This window comes from Nyctereutes procyonoides, unplaced genomic scaffold, assembly GCF_905146905.1.
Source record: "Nyctereutes procyonoides isolate TBG_1078 unplaced genomic scaffold, NYPRO_anot_genome, whole genome shotgun sequence".
NCBI classification, from domain to species: Eukaryota; Metazoa; Chordata; class Mammalia; order Carnivora; family Canidae; genus Nyctereutes; species Nyctereutes procyonoides.
Genome location: NW_026575051.1, coordinates 42,820,603 through 42,840,470, shown reverse-complemented (window position 1 = coordinate 42,840,470; position 19,868 = coordinate 42,820,603). Strand labels below are relative to the sequence as shown.

The following is a 19,868-nucleotide window of genomic DNA, read 5'->3' as shown; positions in this document are numbered from 1 at the left end:
AGTTGATTATAGAGTTAAAAAATTAGTTGTAGCACCTGGGTGGCTCAGTTAAGCCTCTGATTCTTGGTTTCAGCTCAGGTTGTGCTTTCTGGGTCTTGGGACAGAGCCTTGAGTTGGGCTCACTGCTCAGCAGGGAGTTTTCTTCCCTTTTACTCCTAATCCCCGCTTTTGCACAAACTCTCTCTCTGAAATAAATAAATCTTAAAAATCGTTTAAAAAAAGATCATTTAGATTCCTTGCATATCATGTTAAAAGCATTTAGATAGAGTTATTTTTTCAAAAAAATTTTTAAAGATAATATTTTATTTATTCATGAGAGAGAGAGAGAGAGGCAGAGACATAGGCAGAGGGAGAAGCAGGCTCCACATTGGAAACCTGATGTGGGACTCAATCCTGGAACCCCGGGATCACGCCCTGAGCCAAAGGAAGACAGACGCTCAACTGCTGAGCCACCCAGGCGTTCTGAAGCATCAAAGAAAAATTATATTTTGCATATAGCAAATATTAAGACAGGAGAGCATATAAATAAGCTTTAAAATATTTCCATATTTGAAATTTTAAAAGTCAGACTAATTATAAAGCCCTTCTCTTGAAGTAGTCCTGGTTTTTATTTATTTACTTTTCAGTTCTCATCAAAGTATTTGTGGCCTACCAGTTGAGTTGGGGCCTCTGGGTGGCTCATTTGGTTGAGCCTCCAAATCTTGGTTTCAGCTCAGGTCATGAACTCATGGATTGTGAGATTCAGCTCTGGGTAGGGCTTTTTACTCAGGGGGACGTCTGCTTGAAGATTCTTTCCCTCTTTCCTTCCCTCCTCTTATGTTCATGTGCTCTCTCTCTAAAATAAATCAGTCTTTAAACAAAAATAAAAGTTGAGCCTGTGTTTTCATTGTATAATCAAAGATTGACTCTTATCTTACTCTATTGAAACTGTTAATTGGAAGAAACCTAAATAATTATTGCATTAAAAAAATTGCCTAGTAGATTATTTTTAAGGTAAAATTTTTTGACAGGATTACTGCTATATTTATCTATTAAAGGGTGCTTTGAAAAGAAGAGAGAGCTATAATAACAGCTTCCAATTTTCGTGGGTTTATTATGTTCTAGGTATCAGTGATGCTTCTCGTACGGTATCATTGACTTAAGCCTTACAAACAACCCTGTGAGATTACAGACATTATTGTCTTCATTTTATGCAATGTCAGAGACTTGTTTTTTATACTTACCAACTCATTTACTCTTCACACCTGTATTTTCCTGTATTTTTTTTCCTGTATTTTTATTTATTTATTTTTTCAATACATCAGTGAATACCTTAGCTGAAGACTTCTTTTATTTATACCAAACAAATTTATACTTGGTGTATGATAAGGACTCAAAAATCATTTGTTGGATTGAATTATTTTACTGAAATGTCTTACTGGGTTTTGCATTTTACTCATAAACCAATATCCATATCCTGTTAAACTTTTTTTTTTTCTAAGATTTTATTTATTTATTCATGAGAGACATAGAGAGAGGCAGAGACACAGGCAGAGGGAAAAGCAGGCTCCACGCAGGGAGCCCGATGTGGGACTCGATCCTGGGATTCCAAGACCACACCCTGGGCCAAAGGCAGGCGCTAAACCGCTAAGCCACTCAGGCATCCCCCCTAAACTTTTTTAAAAAAAAATTATTATTTTTTTAAGATTTTATTATTTATTCATGAGAGAGACAGAAAGAGAGGCAGAGACACAGGCAGAGGGAGAAGCAGGTTCCATGCAGGGAGCCTGATGTGGGACTTGATCCCAGGTCTCCAGGATCACACCTTGGGCTGAAGGCAGCACTAAACCGCTAGGCCACCGGGGCTGCCCCATATCCTGTTAAACTTATCCCTTGCTAAATTGTAGAGTTTACTATGATATGTCAGCCATTTATTAGTTATGTCATTTTGGAAATGGGATCACCAGATTCTGTTTGCATTTCGGTATAAATGGTTAATATATACTAAAGATACTTTTATTTTGTAGATTCCTAGGCTTGTGGAAGGACTGAGTGGTCATACTTGTTCCCAAGTGGCAGCCGCTAAGGATCATACTGTTGTACTGACTGAAGATGGATGTGTTTATACATTTGGTCTGAATATTTTTCATCAATTAGGAATTATTCCTCCACCTTCCAGTTGTAATGTACCCAGACAGGTAAGCTTCCTTTTTTAAAACAAGGTGACAAAAAAAAAAAAAAAAAACAAAAAAAAAACAAGGTGACTATTTGCTATAAAACCTGTATGGACAAAAAGATGGAAGATACTGACACGTAACTTATTTTACTTATATTTAATGGTATATACTTTATTTTTCACAGGAGATACTAAGCAGAGTATAAATCAGCATTTGTTTGGAGTAAGAGAAGGCGTTTGGGAAATTAGGCCCAAAAGTTCTTTAGTTTAAACTTTTTTATTTATAAGCAGAGGGGGATCCACATTTTTGGGGTTTAAAACAAATAATTTTGAGGCCTTCCTTAAGAAAACATGAAATTTATGGGGGCTCCTGTGTGGTTAGTGGTTGAGTGTCTGCCTTGAGCTCAGGGCATGATGATCCTGGGTCCTGAGATCAAGTATCGCATCGGGCACCCTGCATGGAGCCTGCTTCTCCCTCTGCTTCTGTCTCTGCCTCTCTCTCTCTGTGTCTCATGAATAAGTAATTGAAGTCTTTAAAAAAGAATAATAAACGCAAAATGTGCCGTATAAGTGAGTTATCCAGAAGTCCAAGCTTATTGGGCTAGGACTGGTGCTTTAAATTAATATGTTGCTAGAATCATCACTCAATAACAAATGTGTTTCCAATTTGTAAATTTTGTATTTCAGAGATTAAATTTCTTAACTGGTTTAATCCTCTGGATTTAAAATTATTATTAGATACACAGTTTTTATTAATAAGCTTTTAAATCTAATGCTTTTCCATTCTGGATGACTAATGAATTGATAGGAATTACTGAGAAATAGTTAGAGGTAGCCTCCAATCTGTGGTACTTTTTGGTTGGAGGATCCATTTTCTATAATCATGAAATTTGTGGATATTAATCATTTTGTAGATTTCTTTATAAATGCTAGATTTTATTCTTGTTTTTATTCTTAGTGTTATGTGGCTATCTTGGAATTTTAGGTTGACATGGACATATCTAGTATTCTCAATTTTGCATCCCTAGGAGCCATTTGGCAATGTGCAGAGACATTTTTAGTTGTCACAGCTGGGGGTGGGGTTGGGAGTAGTGCTACTGACATCTAGTAGGTAGAGTTCAGGGTTGCTGCTAAACCTGTAGTTTATAAGGTAGTCCCCCACAGCAAAGGTTCATCTGACTGAAAAATGTCAGTAGTGCCACTGTTGGGGGACTCTGAATATGTCCAATAGTTTTTCTTTAATTTATTTTCATTTTCTTCTATTTTTTTTTCAACATAGGAAGTGCACTCTTTATTCTCCATCACCTGTGTCACTCATTCCCCCAGGCACCTCCCCTCTGTTGACCATCAGTTTGTTGTCTATAGATAAGAGTTGTCATCTTGATTTGTCTTTCTCTCTCTCTCCTTTTTCTTTGCTCATTTTTTTTTCCTTAAATTCCATGTGAGTGAGATCATGGTATTTGTCTTTCCCTCACTAACTTTCTTTTGCTCAGCATTGTACTCTATCCCTGTTGTTACAAATGGCAAAATTTCATTCTTTTTTTATGGCTGAATAGTATTCCATTGTGTATATACACACCACATCTTTATGTATTCATTTATTGAGGGATACTTGGCTGTTTCCATAGTTTGGCTATTGAAAATAATGGTGTAGTAAACATAGGGGTGCATGTATCCCTTTAAATTAGTGGGGTTTTTTTTGTTTTTGTTTTTTTTAAATTAGTGTTTCTGTATTCTCTGGTTAAATACCCAGTAGTATGATTCCTGGATCATAGGGTAGTTTTATTTTTAATTTTTTGAGGAACCTTCATATTGTTTTACATAATGGCTGCAATAGTTTGCATTCCCACCAACGTGCAAGAGGGTTCCCTTTTTTCCACATCCTTGCCAGCGCTTGTTACTTGTGTTTTTTATTTTAGCCATTCTGACAGGTGTGAGGTGATACCTCATTGTATTTTTGATTTGTATTTCCTTGATGATGAGCATCGTTTTATTGTCTTTCGGCCATCTATGTATGTCTTCTTTGGAGAAATGTCTATTCGTGTCTTCTGCCCATTTTTTATTTTTTTATTTTATTTTTTTCTGCCCATTTTTTAATTGGATTATTTGTTTTTTGAGTATTGAGTTGTAGGAGTTCTTTACATATTTTGGATACTAAACCTTTATTGAATATGTCATTTGCAAATATCTTCTTTCATTCCATAGGTTGCTTTTTAGTTTTGTTGATTGTTTCCTTTGTTGTGTAGAAACTTTTTATTTTGATGTGGTCTCAGTAGTTTCTTTTTTTTTAAATTTTTTATTTATTTATGATAGTCACACACACAGAGAGAGAGAGAGGCAGAGACACAGGCAGAGGGAGAAGCAGGCTCCATGCACCGGGAGCCCGACGCGGGATTCGATCCCGGGTCTCCAGGATCGCGCCCTGGGCCAAAGGCAGGCGCTAAACCGCTGTGCCACCCAGGGATCCCCAGTAGTTTATTTCTGCTTTTGTTTCCCTTACCTCAGGAGACATATCTAGAAAAAAGTTGCTACAGCCAGTGTCAGAGACCTTATTGCCTGTGTTCTCTTCAAGGATCTTTGTGGTTTCAGGTCTCACATTTAGGTCTTTAATACATTTTGAGTTTATTTTTGTGTATGGTGAGAGAAAGTGGTCCAGTTTCATTCTTTGCGTGTTTCTCTCCAGCTTTCTCAATAAGATTTGTACGAAAAAGACAAAATGATTGTCTTTTTCCCCATTGTAAACATTCATTCTTCCTTTGTTGAGGATTAATTGGCCACATAATTGTGGGTTTATTTCTGAATTTTCTGTTCTTTTCCATCGATGTATGTGTCTCTTTTTATGCTAATACCATACTGTTATAGTTACTGTTGTTTTGTAATATAACTTGAAATCTGGAATTGTGATACCTCCAGTTTTGGTTTTCTTTTTTGAGATTGCTTTGGCTATTCCTGGGATGCAAGTGTGATTCAGTATTCATACAAGAATCATTGTGATACATCACATTAGTAAGAGTCATCTGGCTGTAAAATCAATAGTGCCACTGTTGAATATGTCACATTTAAAAGTGTTGAATTTTCTGATAGAATGAGAATCCTTGTTTTGCATGTTGCTTGTTGAAAAGTTGAATGATTTGGTTTTTATACTGTTAATTTTTTATATATTAAAACTGCTGACTTAAAGTTGCTGCATCAAAATATCTTGTGTTCTGAGAAGGGTTGGAGTCTCAGTGTTAGTGCTGAGATCTTCAGTGAATTCTGGCATTAGAACTTGAGGGGGCACTGGTAGTGGGTAATATAATAAACTGCTGTCTTATCTTTTTGAATAGATGCAGGCAAAATATCTGAAAGGAAGGACAGTCATTGGAGTAGCGGCAGGCAGGTTTCATACAGTGCTGTGGACTAGAGAAGCTGTTTACACTATGGGACTAAATGGTGGACAACTGGGTGAGAAATCTTGATGACAATATCTGAAAAGTAAATTGAATTTTTAAAACAATAAAAAATTTAAAAATTTTTTAAAAATAAAATTTTTTTATTTGTCTGATTTTTTAGGTTATATGCCAGATCCCAATGGAGAAAAGTATGTAACTGCTCCTCGTCAAGTCTCTGCCCTTCATCATAAGGATATCACTTTGTCTTTAGTTGCTGCAAGTGATGGGGCCACAGTCTGTGTTACCACAAGGGGAGATATTTACTTACTTGCAGACTATCAGTGCAAGAAGATGGCTTCTAAGTATGTTATGTGTATTTTTGTAAAGAAATATAATTTTAATAATAATAATTCAATTCTTCCAGCAAGACTTTGAGTATAAGCTTTATGTGCTATGTTCTAGAGTGTCAGATGAAGAAAACTGAATGGAGAAGATTTAAAACTGAAAGGGAAAATCAAGAGTTTTTGCCTTTGAGCTTAGTCTTTGAGAAGCATCCAGGGGACATATGTAGAAGTTCTCTGTAAATTGTTAAACAGTATTTCAGAACTATATTTAACATATGGTTAAATGTGACCTATAAATTTCCTTTTTTTTTATGCTTCAGGTACATAGTACTAGATTAATTATAATTCTTGGTTTGTGATACAGTCATCATTGGTTCATGTGTGGCTTTCTTATGTTATGCATTTATTTATTTTTAAAAATAGCTAATTATTTATCATGGATTCTTAGTCCATGTGTTTATAATTAAGTGGTATATTTTTTATCTTTATATTTGTGTAGCCTTTTGTTACCTGAGAGTAGGATATAGTATGATATATCCTATAGTAGGATATAGTAGCATGCAGTAAAAACTAGCAGTTTGTTAGCTCATCAAAAAAGCCAGGTAAAGCAGGGACTCATAAAACTAAGGTGTAAGCATGGAAGTGTCCGCCAATTGGAGTTCCTTAGCTTTTGAGCATAAACCTACCCATAATGTATCATCTGTGATTTCATTTTGAACACTTTAAGGAGGAAGCTCTTAAAACAATTGTAAGGTAAATTAATACGGTTAGAGTCCTTTTCATATATTTCAATCTTTTATAGTTGATTAATCCATTTCTGATTTGACAGCAGTATTTTGCTATGCATTTTAATGTGTCATTACAAAGTATTCAACTTTTTTTTTTTTTTAAGATTTTATTTATTTATTCATGAGAGACCCAGAGAGACAGGCAGAGAGAGAAGCAGGGTCCATGCAGTGAGCCCAATGTGGGACTCGATCCTGGGACTCCAGGATCACGCCCTGAGCCGAAGGCAGAAGCTCAACCTCTGAGCCACCCAGGCGTCCCCAAAATTAAATTAGTGATGATTTTCCTGGTAGCTGTTAGCTATTTAGGGTTGTTCATATTTGAAATTAAAGATTTGTTTCATTTTTCATTTTGAGGTTTTAAGTTTTTCTGGTCTGTTAGGAGCTTTTAGTCTTATCAGTTAATTAAAGTAGAGTGAATGTGTGCATTCACAAGTGGGACTTTAGATTTCAGAGGTGTGTATGTGTGTAGGTACAGGCATTTGGGAGGGAAGGACTTGCTATGAAAAGAAACTTCCATAATGTAGGGGAAACTTACAGAGAAAGGAGGGACTAAGGATACCAAAGGCCAAATTGTCTTACTTCACATTTCACAATAATCATAATAATAATAATAATAGTAGGTTATTGTTTGAATAGTAATTTCTTAAAAATTGAGCCATGTATATTTTAGAGAACATATTTTTTTTAATTTTTTTTTTTTTTAGAGAACATATTAATGGAGAATTTTCTTTTTCACCTAGACAACTAAACTTGAAAAAAGTTCTTGTTTCTGGGGGACGTATGGAATACAAGGTTGATCCTGAAAATTTAAAGGAAAATGGGGGTCAAAAAATTTGCATTCTTGCAATGGATGGAGCTGGAAGGGTAAGTGTATATTTATGCAAAAGTGTAGTAAAGAAATTTTGTTCTCAATTGATAGCTGTAAGGGACCTGATAATGTGAACATGTATTATTATGATAATGATGATTCCCATTGACTTTTTTCTCTACTTACTTTTGACATCAGTAGTAATTAGTATGGAGCTGATATTTCAAAGAAAGTTTGATGACAACTAATGTTGCACAGTACAGCTTTGTTAAACTGTAGCTTAAAATTTCATTTACTGTGCTTAAAATGGAAATAAGGATTTTGATGGATTATTTGATATGTATACTGAGTATGGATGAAGATATCGAATTGCATAGATATATTTTATATAACAGCTCCTTAAAAAAAGTAAAAGCTGAACAGGCAAAATTAAAAATTTTGTAATTAGAAAATTTCCCCCAGATTTAGTTTTAAGGAAATGTACACATAATGTATATTTTCAGAGATCATAACTGTCATATATAAAAGATAATGCATTCCTAGATCATTATAGGAAGAATCTCTAATCTCTTTACATTTAAGTAGACTTCAATTTCAGTGCCCTGTGCAAATATATCAGTACATTTCTCTAAGGAAATTGTTAAATTAAGCATATATTCATACATGTTAGTAACACAAAGAATTTTACACTGGCTAGAAAAACACAGATTGCGTTCTGCTTTTTGTTTATAAAATAGAAACATATAATGAGAATGTTTTCTGAATCTTAAAAAGTGCTATAAAATTTGACATTTGGAAATTGAAGAATTAATCATAAAGCTCCACCTACTGGTACTTAACAGGTATAAGTTTGTAGTTGATAATTTTAATATAGAGGACTATATTAGAACTCTAATTTTATACTATGGGAGGAAGCAGTGGCATGGGATTACATAAAATAGTATAAAAAGCATTTGACTCTAGGATATATTTCATTTATATTAATATGGATCTAGTTTATACTTTTGTATCTTTAATTTCTGCAAAATAGAATCTTACTATGAAAACCAGTCTCTGAAGAACTCAAATCAGTATAGTCTTTTTTTTTTTTACATAAATTTTAAAATTTTGGCAGATACCATTTTGTGTTTTAGTTTTCTTAAATATGAGGGGATCAAACTTTTAAAAATCAGCAGCATTAATTTTTCAAATGTAATTTTTCTTGGAATGCAAATATATGAAGCAGATAAGAGTTACTGTTCTGGATGAAGCTGGATTGGGAAACTCAATACCATACCTCTCCTTATTCTCTCCATCCCTAACTAGTAGGTTCCAAGCCATTTCTCAGAAACATTAAAGCTTGCAGAACCGCTTGGAAGTCATTGAACTCTACTATGATTTTTCTACCTGTAAGATTTAGTTCTATAATTGGGTTATTCATGTCCTTTTTTTCTTGGGAGCTAAAGTTTGGATTTTCATAGGGTGATTTTCATTCTTCTTGCAAATAGATGGTACTACAAGTCCAATATCTAAGTTTTAGTTTTCATATTTTTGCTTTTCTTTACCATTGTAGCAGATCAATTTGCCAAAAACGAGTAATACTGAAAATTACATCTTCTTAAGGGGAGTGTCTTTGAAGTATTTTTAGTGCTTCATATTTGCTTGATGTACTTTTTCTGAAAGACACAATGAATTGATTTTTATAGTTTCTTTTTCTGTGAAAGAGTGAACATGGAAACATATTAATCAGAGATATAATCCTTTGATACCAGTTTTTGGTTGTTCAGGTGCTATATGGGAATATATTTTTATTCCACTGTAATTTGGATTTATTTTAGGTATTTTGCTGGAGATCAGTCAGCAGTTCTCTAAAGCAGTGTCGATGGGCCTATCCACGCCAGGTCTTCATTTCTGATATTGCTTTAAATAGAAAAGACATTTTATTTGTCACACAAGATGGAGAAGGATTTAGAGGGAAATGGTTTGAAGAAAAAAAAAAGAATTCTGAAAAGAAAGGTCAGTTCATATATGTGAATAGAGCATAAAGTATCTTTCAATTAACCTTTAATTTCACAAGTGTTTATTATTAGGTTTGACAAGGGTTATTAGGTTTTACCCTTAAGTATTGTCTTTTGATTTTGGTTTATGTGTATGAAGGTAAATAGTTAATTCACTTAACTCTGGTTTTCAACCTTTTATCTGTCTCAGTATATCCTGAGGTCATGGTGCATTCCTATCACTAATAGTAGATCACTGCTTGGCTCTAGGGACAGGAAAGTGTAAAGTTTAAAGAAATCCCCAGATGCTTTTGAACCATCTTCCAAGCTCCATTTTTTTATCTTCTTCCCTAAATTGAGAATTGACTGGCTTATAGTGTATATATATACACACACACACACACACACACATATATATATTTACATTTTATGTATTGTCTTTTTATATACGTGTATATGTAAAATTAAAATTTTTTTTAAAGTTTTTATTTTTTATTTTTATTTTTTTAAAATTTTTATTTATTTATGATAGTCACACAGAGAGAGAGAGAGGCAGAGACATAGGCAGAGGGAGAAGCAGGCTCCATGCACCGGGAGCCTGACGTGGGATTCAATCCCGGGTTTCCAGGATCACGCCCTGGGCCAAAGGCAGGCGCCAAACTGCTGCGCCACCCAGGGATCCCAAAATTAAAATTTTTTAAACACACATTTCATGGCTTAAGGGAAAATCATGGGAAGAATAAATTTTTATATTGAGAATTTAAAATAATAGTTGTATTAAATAGTTGTTGGGTAGAGATAAATTTTATTTCATTCCTTGATGAAAAGAAAGGATAGCTTTAAGATGCTACCATTGAAAATAGAAATTATTCATTATATAGTTCATTCTTAATTTTATTTGATTATAAATTTATGATTACTTGCATCGTTTTTTAACTTAAGTTGCCAAATTTTTCTTTCATCCATAATTATTTGTTGATTTTTTTTCTGGAAAAACTAAAATTCATTTACCTCTTCACAGTTAATGGGTCCCACTGTAGCCCAAATCATATGGACTACTGCAAAAAATACATTTTCCTAAAAAAAAAAAAATGTTTTCCTTATTCGTACTCTTATTTCTTTTTATCTGTTCTTAACTTTTAGAGTGATCTTATTTTAATATTTGATCTGTTTTTAATATTCCTGTATTTAAAAACTCTTTAATGTTTCCTCACTTCCTAAACATTGTCCCAAAAGCTCCTTCTCTGACCTTTGTCTATGTACCTGAACTGCTTTCATTTATCATTCTTCAGTCACATCCATCTTCAGGTTTTCAATTTTGTTCAGTAGTCCCAGGACTTTCTCTAATTTTTCACATCTCAGATTCATTTATACTTCATCAGAAATGTTTTCACAGATCCCTCAATCTAAATTGAAGTACCCTGTTTCACTTTTCATATTCCCTTTGGATTTTCATGATGCAACTTGTCTCTACTTGTTTTTTATGTATTTATCTTTTTTTTTTTTTAAGTTTTTATCTATTTATGAGAGAGACAGAGACAGAGATGCAAGCAGAGGGAAAGCAGGCCCCATGCAGGAAGCCTGATGTCTGGAATCATGCCCTGAGCCAAAAGCAGATGCTCAACCACTGAGCCACCCAGGCATCCCTGTATTTATCTTTGTGATTAGTTTTTTTAATGCTTGTCTCCTATCAGGCTGTAAGATGGCAAGGACCTTGACTATTGCACTGTGTCCTTGGCATTCAGCATATTTCCTGATACATAGTAGTCCCTCATTAAGATCTGTTGAATGAATATGCTAAGACACATATAAGGAATGTTTATAATTAATTCAGAAAATTATAAACATAGTTTTCAAAATCAAAGCCACAGTGGAGTGATTAGAGATTTGTTGTATTTCTTTTATTTCTTTATAGATTATGCAAGTCTGTAAACATTTAAATTAGATTTACTGTGTGTCACATATAGAGCTATGCTTTATTGATAACATATATGTTGATAACAGGGCCCCTGTTCTCAGACACTCAAAAGTTTGCAGGGACAATAGATACATATTAATATTTACAGTTTACAAATGCTAATATGCATATGTTAGGTTTTTTTGAGAGTAGAAATTGCAATAACTGAGTGTGGGGAAAATTAGCAAAGCCCTGTAAGACTGAAATAGAGTGAATTTGAGAGAGTAACCAAAATGCAGGTTTGACTGCATATAAATGTTGGAAGTCTTAGAATTGTATCTTAGTCACATACAGTGATCTGAATTCATGATCTCATGCTTCCGCATTTGCTTTTTAATGTTTTATATCTAAGTAAATGGTTGTCTTTGACACCTCACATCCTGCCACCCCTATATCTGATCAGTCACTAAATTTTGTCACTTTTGTCTCAAATATTTCTGAAATCTTTCCACTTTTCTCCACTTTTATTGCTACAACTTCAATGTATATTATTTATTCTTTGGATTCTTATTAGTTTCCTAAATGATCTCTTTGTCTTTATTTTTAATTACTTTCAGTATTCTTCCTACTGAAGAATGATTTCTTTGCATGCAGATTTCATACTTTTCTTTCATAGCCTTAATTTGACTCGTAATGGATATAATCATTTGTTTTAATGTCTGTCTTCTCTGCTAGATTGTGCACTCCAGGATGGCAGGGACATGCCTATCTTGTTCACTACTGTATCATTAGGGACAGATTGATGATCACTGTATCACAGTAGCACAGTATGGTCACTCAGATATTTGGGACCAAATAACAAACTATAGGGATGCTAAGTTTATATATTTTTAATGCAAGCTGAGGAGTTTTAGAAGGTGGTGTAACACTAGATTTGCTTCTTAGAAAGTTAACTTTGGTGCAGTGTGGAGGATGTTTTTGTTGAAAGGGATAAAATCATGGGTAATTGAGAATTGACCAAACAAAATTTCCTTTATAGTACTTATACTATACATAGGGTGCAAATTGTGTTGGGGGACGGGGGAATATAATTCTTCAAAAGGACTTACATATGAAAGATACTTTCATATTTTATTTTTCTATTTTCTTTACTCCTAAAGCATTTTAATTGTTTAAATAAAGCCTCCATTAATGGAAGTTTGTTTATTTTTCTTTTTAGCAGAGATTTTATCAAATCTTCATAATTCCTCATCAGATGTGTCTTGTGTCTCTGATATAAATAGTGTATACGAAAGAATTCGACTTGAGAAACTTACTTTTGCCCATAGAGCTGTTAGTGTCAGCACAGATCCAAGTGGATGCAACTTTGCAATCCTGCAGTCAGATCCTAAAACAAGGTACACTTGTATATATTAAATTTCATTTTTAGAAGGAATAATCACTGAGTTTTCCTTTTTTTTCAGTAGCTCCTGGAGCAAATTTAATTGAAATGCTTTTGCCAAGACTTGTAGAAGCTTGAGGCATAAAATCATGTTATCTGGAAAACTCAGAGGTGGAATTTGTTATAGTGGGAATGATAAGTATTTCTTTTAGTTTGTAAACTGGTATTTATTGAAAATCTTGAAAATATATATGTGCATGCACAAAATTTATAACAGTACTTTATGATGTACTCTGGGTTCTCAAATTCTGAGAAATATATTATAAATATTACACAGTTTGCAAAAATCTCTAATACTTGAATATGATAATTAACAAAAGAAGAAGTGGTATAGAGTCATCTGTAGGGTAGTGTGAATCTCAGTGCAAGTATTCTCTAAGTCACATTAGTAGAGAGATGACGGGTTAAGATAAATGTCCAGGGTACTGTTGGAAAGAAGTCCTGGAAGTAGGGTGACCTTCCATTCTGGTTTGCCTAGGCCTGCCTGTCCCATATTTAGCACCAAAACTCTCATTTCCTGGGAAAACACTCAATCCAGGGCAAACCAGGAGGATTGTTTCCCCCCCTACCTGAAAGGGTGAAATGTGGATAGGGAAGATGTGATAACATTTTTACAGTGCTAAAGAACCAGAGTTATGGACTGATTGTATATCTGTGTATATATTTTTCCTCCCTGAATTTATGGCCTATTCTGGGATTTGACCTGAAGTATTTGCTCAGTTCTTTGTATATTTGGTTTTCTTCACTTAAAAGGATAAAGGATAAAAGAAAAGGATATCAAAGAAAAGGTTGAGAACTGTACTCTTTTCTGGATATTTTTAGTTTTATAGTCATTTGTGTTTAGTTATAGTCATTTAAAAAATTTCTATGGAAATACTCATTTATATTCTAGCATTTCCTAGTAGAAATAGAAAACTCTGCTTTTGAAGGAAAACTTAAATCTTGTCATTTTAATTTAGTAAAAAAAAATATAAAAAGGATTCACATTTTAAAATGTGATACAGTATCTAAGACTTTGCAGTATTCTTATATTTTCAGAAATGCCAGATTTAAATTTTTAGAAGTTTAATAGCTAAAAAATAAATTGTACTTTAAAAGGAGAATTGGCTAGGGATGGGATGCTTTTTTTTTTTTTTCATTTTCTTGAAAGTAAAAATTATTTTTGTTTCATTTCTAGCCTTTATGAAATTCCAGCCGTATCCTCATCATCCTTTTTTGAAGAGTTTGGCAAACTCTTAAGGGAAACAGATGAAACGGACAATATTCATGATGTGACATTTCAAGTTGGCAATAGAATTTTCCCTGCACATAAATATATTTTGGCAGTGCGTTCTGACTTTTTTCAGAAATTGTTTCTTTCAGATGGGACTACTTTAGATTTTATAGATGTTTACCGGAAAGATGAAGATTCTGCAGGATGCCATCTCTTTGTCATAGAGAAGGTTCATCCTGACTTGTTTGAGTACCTTTTACAATTTATATACACAGATACTTGTGACTTTTTAATTCATGGCTTCACACCAAGAATAAACTTAAACAAAAAGCCAGAAGAATATCAGGGCACTATGAATTCACATTCAAATAAAATGCATTGCCGTGAAGATAATCAAAAGTCAGCATTTGAAGTTTACAGAAGTAATCAAGCACACACAGTTAATGAAAAGCAAAAAAGCAAATCAAAGGCTTCCAATAAAGGGAAAAGTATTGGGGAAGATGATCCTGTAAGAATGTTGCAAAATGTTGCAAAGAAATTTGGTTTCAGTAATTTGAGTAGTAGGTATGGCTTCTTCTTAATATCTGTCCTTGAACCTTATTATGAGCTCCTTTTAAAAATTCTTTTTCTGGGATCCTTGGGTGGCGCAGCGGTTTGGCGCCTGCCTTTGGCCCAGGGCGCGATCCTGGAGACCCGGGATCGAATCCCACGTCGGGCTCCCGGTGCATGGAGCCTGCTTCTCCCTCTGCCTGTGTCTCTGCCTCTCTCTCTCTCTCTCTCTCTCTGTGACTATCATAAATAAAATAAAAATATTTAAAAAAAAAAAAATAAAAATTCTTTTTCTTTGCTACTCGTCTTTTCCCGTCCCTCAGTTCTACCCCCATGTACCTTTTTGTATATGTTCTTTCTTCATTTTCTGCTAAAGCTATCTCTGTAGGACCCCCTGGATTAAAACTTTGGAGGCTGTTAGTGGGTGTGAACTCTATGTTGTTTGTGTAACAGGGATCTGGAATGGTAGGCAGTGTGGTATGCTGGAAAAAATACTATCTTTGGAGTTAGGCCTGTATTTATTTGCCTTTTGGCTCTACTAGTGACTAGCTGAGGCAGATTTGTTAGTTTCTTTGAACTTCAGTTTCTCAGTATTTAGAAGGGAGGGATAATAGTGGTTCAATTTGTTGGTATAGTTCTGTCCTACAGTATGTGTAAACTGCCTAGGAGAGATTTGTCATATAAACCATATTCTTTGGAATTCTTTTTTTTTTTTTTTTTAAGATATGTATGTTGCTTGTGATAGTGTAATCTTGTGTGGGGTAGGGGCAGAGAAGGAGCATTTATCAGGTTTCCTATTTAAAAACACTGAAGGGTTTTGTGCTATGGTTTTGGTATTTTTTTGTCAGTAACCATATTTAATATGCATTTGACCCTTGAAAAACATGGGTTTGAACTGTGCAGATCCACTTGTATTCAGGTTTTTTATGATAAATTCAGTATGGTACCATTAAACCATATTGATCATCTTCCTTAGGATTGTCTTAACAATTTCTTTTCTCTAGCTTTCTCTATTGTAAGAATACAATATATAATGCAAATAATATACAAACTACAAACATACAAGTCTACTGTTGAAGTTATTGGGAAGGCTTCCAGTCAACATTGAGATACTAGTAGTTAAGTTTTGGGGTAGTCAAAATTATATGCAGATTTCAACTTAGGTGGGGGGCATGGTGACTCTAGTTTCTGCATTGTTCAAGGATTAACTGTACTTTGAATTCTAAGTAAAACTGAAGGAGAATAAACAATACTTCTTTATCACAGAGTTGAGTTTATTGAGATACTTTTTTAGGTGATATAAATTATATAATTATATCCAGATGTAAATTGTTGGATTTTTGCTGTTGTTTTGGTCCAACTTAATTTTTATCTATTTTTGATAGGTTAGATGGAGTCAGATTTGAAAATGGAAAAATTAATGTTATTGAGAAGAAAACTGGTAATAAATCAAAGCTAAATCAGAAAAAATGGTAAGTTAGGAAATGAAGATAAACTTTCATCTGTAGATTTTGATACCTAACTGTGAAACAGCTCTTGTTACTGACCATACAAAGCAAAATATTTGAGTAGGTACCCTCACCTTTACTAGTCTTCATTTCTAGAAGTGTTGGAGAGCTGTTGAGATAAATGGATAAAATGTTAACTATTCAATAAGACATTGAAACAGTTCATTTTTAAATTGGTTTTTAAGGAAGAAATTTTTAAATTTTTTTCCTTGCCCAAATTTTATATTTTTCAATATGTAGGAATTGTTAGCCCAAAACCAAAGTAATTGTCCCTCTTCATTATGATGATTATTTTCTTTAGTGTAAGTTTTTAAAGTAATAAATATACTATTCTCAATATGTTAGTTATTAAAAAGTTTTTGTTTTTAGGTATTTGTACTTTGTAGGGGAAAAGTTTTGGAGAAAGAGAAACTAGAGATATCTAGACTATTTCAGCAAAGAATATGTTGTAAAAAGAAGTGAATTAAAGACCTTTGACTATGATGTCACTTACTATTACATTATTAACACCTGGTCTGTAATGCAAAAGGAAAATTAGAAGACTTTTTGAATACTTATCTGTATTCGGTTCCATTTACTATCTTTATTATAAGGCCCTTATTATCTTTACTCAAGTGGAAGGAGATAAAGAACTTTATTTGTATGTGTACCCTCAAGTTTGTTCTCTGCTGTCTTTAAAGAGAAAATCAACTGAAGCCAAATCCTTTAATAAATTTTCTGTTGGCTAAATATGTAAAGAAATCACTCACTTAAATTAAAAAAATTGTTTTTTCAGTTCCTTTCTATGTGATGTGACCATGAAATCAGTGGATGGAAAGGAATTTCCTTGTCATAAGTGTGTTCTATGTGCTAGACTTGGTAGGTATACTTTTTATTAGTTGCTGATTTGTTTTATTATTGTTTCACTGTCTAATGAATTATACTTTTTCTTTTCCCAGAATATTTTCATAGTATGCTGAGTAGCTCATGGATTGAGGTAAGATTTAAATTCAAACCACGTGGCTGGTAATCACACTTCTTTTTATTTTTGGGAAATTATGTACAAAGAAATTCAGAATGGGAACCTGATATCTTAACTCCGTTTTAATTTGTTCTAAACTTTATGCTGAAGCCTGCTGGAAAACAGCAATATTTAGAATTAAAAATTGTTACAGAAAAACTTCTTACAGTCAGAATATCACCTTTTATTATTTGGCCATGTGTTTGGAATACCAGTGTGATTGGTTTTTGTTTCAATTTTGTTTCATATTCTCCATGTTACAAGGCATTTTAAAATTAAATGTATGTCATTGTAGATTTGTGTTTTATAAATGTTACTTTCTTTTGCATTTGACATGATTCCCAATTCAAAGTTTTCTGTACCAGTCAGAATATGGTAGTTTTTCATAATTTAAAATTAATTATTTTACTTTATTTTATTTAGGCTTCTACTTGTACGGCTCTGGAAATGCCAATACATTCTGACATACTGGAAGTTATTTTGGACTACCTCTATACTGATGAAGCTGTGGTGATAAAAGGTATTAATAAGAGGATGTTTTAGATACTTTAAGATAAAATTGAATATGGCAAAGTCAACATGAATCTTAATTTCTACTCTAATTGAAGTAAACCGTCAACAGAGGCTTAATTTAGAATGAGCAATAGGGATGATTACTAATAGTAAAGGAATAGAAAAATTTTATTAACCTATGTGAAAATGAACTCTATAAGGATTATGTATAATGGTTGAGATTAAAGTTTCATGCCAGCTACTTCTGTGATTGAGATGAGAAACTGTCAATAGGGAATAGTTTTGACAAATATTTGACAAAAGTTTTTTAGTGTTTGTTTTTCCCCTGGTGATAATATCTCTGAAGTAAAAGAAATAGAATTGAATCAAAATTTAAGGAGAGATTGCATTTATATACTTTTTAAAGCACTACACCAATGTTTTAGTTACAGTGTCTTCAGTCATAGGCATGGTGAACTACTGTGTTCAATTGTATGTATATACCACATTTTGTTTTAATCCTTTCATCTGTCAGTGGACATTTAGACTGTTGTATATCCTCACTGTTGTTAATTTTGCTTCAGTGAACATGAAAGGGCAGATCTGTCTTCAAGATCCTGATTTCAATTCCTTTGGCTAAATATCCAGGAGTGGGATTGCTATATCATATGGTAGTTCTATTTTAATTTTTGGAGGAACCTCCTTATTGTTTTCCATAGTGGCTGTATCATTTTATAGTCCTACCAAGAGTGCACACAAGTGTTCCCTTGTCTCCACATCCTTGCCAACACTTGTTATTTTTTGTTTTATTGATAATAGCCATCTTAACAGGTGTTAAGGTAACATCTCATTATAATACTGATTTGCATTTTCCTGATAATTAGTGACATTGAGCACCTTTTCATATATCTGTTGGCTATCCCTGTGTCTTTTTTGGAGAAACGTCCTTTGCCCATTTTTTAGTTACTTTTTTTTTTTTTTTTGCTGTTGAGTTATAAGAATTCCTTATATATTTTGGATATTAATCCCTTATGAAATGTGGTTTGCAAATATTTTCTCCCATTCTGAAGGTTACCTTTCATTTTGTTGATTTTTTTTTTCCCCTTTGCTTTGTAGAAACTTTGTAGTTTCATGTAATTCCATTTGCTTATTTCTGCTTTTGTTGCATGTCCTGCTTTTGTTTTGATGTTCTATTCAGTAAACCATTGTCAAGACTAGGATCTTTTACCATTTTCTTCTAGGAATTTTATAGTTTCAGGTCTTTTTTTTTTTACATCTTTAATCCATTTTGAGGTGGCTAGTGTATAGTGTGGGTCCAGTTTCATTCTCTTGCATGTGGATATTTAGTTTTCCTAGAACCCTTTATTGAAGAGACTATCCTTTCCACCATTTTGTATTCTTTATGCCCTTGTTGAAGATTAATTGACTGTAAAATGAGGGTTTGTTTCTGGGCTTTCTATTCTATTCCATTGGTATATATGTCTGCTTTTTATGGCAGTACATTAATTTTTGATTACTGTAGCTTTGTAACATATTTTGAAGTCATGAAGTATAATGCTTCTAGCCACCTTCTTTCTCAAGATTACTTTGGCTGATCAGGGTTTTTGTGGTTCCATATACATTTTAGGATTGCTTTTTTCTTTTTTCTTTTTTTTTTTTTTAAGAAAAGATTTTATTTTTTATTTATTCATGAGAGACACAGATTGAGAGAGAGAGGCAGAGACACAGGCAGAGGGAGAAGCAGGCTCCATGCAGGGAGCCTAATGTGGGACTTGATCCCAGGTCTCCAGGATCAGGCCCTGGGTAGAAGGCGATGCTAAATTGCTGAGCCACCTGGGTTGCCCAGGATTGCTTTTTCTATTCCTGTGTAAAATGCCATTGGAATTTTGATAGGATTTTGTTGAATCTGTAGATTGTTTTGGGTAGAATAGACATTTAATTACTTTTTTGGATAGTTCATTGTGCATAGAAAAGCAACTGATTTTTATATCCTGCAACTTCACTGAGTTTATTACTTCTAATAGATTTTTGATGGTATATTTAGGGTTTTCTAGATACAAGACCTTGTTATCTGCAGAGATAGTTTTACTTCTTCCTTTTCTATTGGATGATTATTTCATTTTTTTGCCTCATTACTCTTGCTAGGATTTCCAGTACTGTGTTGAGTAGGAGTGTCATGAGTGGGCATCCCTGTCTTGTTCCTGATCTTAGACAAATAGCTTTCAGATTTTTACTGTTGAGTATGGTGTTAGCTGTGGACTTGTCATAGATGGCCTAATTTATTATGTTGAGGCACAGTCCTTCTTTACCTAACTTGTTGAGTTTT

General features: G+C 33.5%; 1 protein-coding gene across 4 annotated transcripts in view; it reads left to right on the top strand.

Moving 5' to 3' along the window:
* The window catches only part of IBTK (inhibitor of Bruton tyrosine kinase), a 97,695-nt gene that overhangs the window by 21,787 nt on the left and 56,040 nt on the right, over positions 1-19,868 (top strand). Inside the window, exons 6-16 of one of the 4 annotated variants that reach the window (XM_055330057.1) lie at positions 2,007-2,177; positions 5,482-5,599; positions 5,708-5,888; positions 7,399-7,522; positions 9,284-9,461; positions 12,562-12,736; positions 13,958-14,557; positions 15,928-16,014; positions 16,826-16,908; positions 16,989-17,026; positions 17,474-17,570. In XM_055330057.1, the coding sequence (XP_055186032.1) occupies positions 2,007-2,177; positions 5,482-5,599; positions 5,708-5,888; positions 7,399-7,522; positions 9,284-9,461; positions 12,562-12,736; positions 13,958-14,557; positions 15,928-16,014; positions 16,826-16,908; positions 16,989-17,026; positions 17,474-17,570 (1,852 nt within the window). Of the gene's footprint in view, positions 1-2,006; positions 2,178-5,481; positions 5,600-5,707; positions 5,889-7,362; positions 7,523-9,283; positions 9,462-12,558; positions 12,737-13,957; positions 14,558-15,927; positions 16,015-16,825; positions 16,909-16,988; positions 17,027-17,473; positions 17,571-19,868 lie in introns of all 4 variants that reach the window. The other 3 variants (XM_055330056.1, XM_055330055.1, XM_055330054.1) reach the window with 3 other exon arrangements.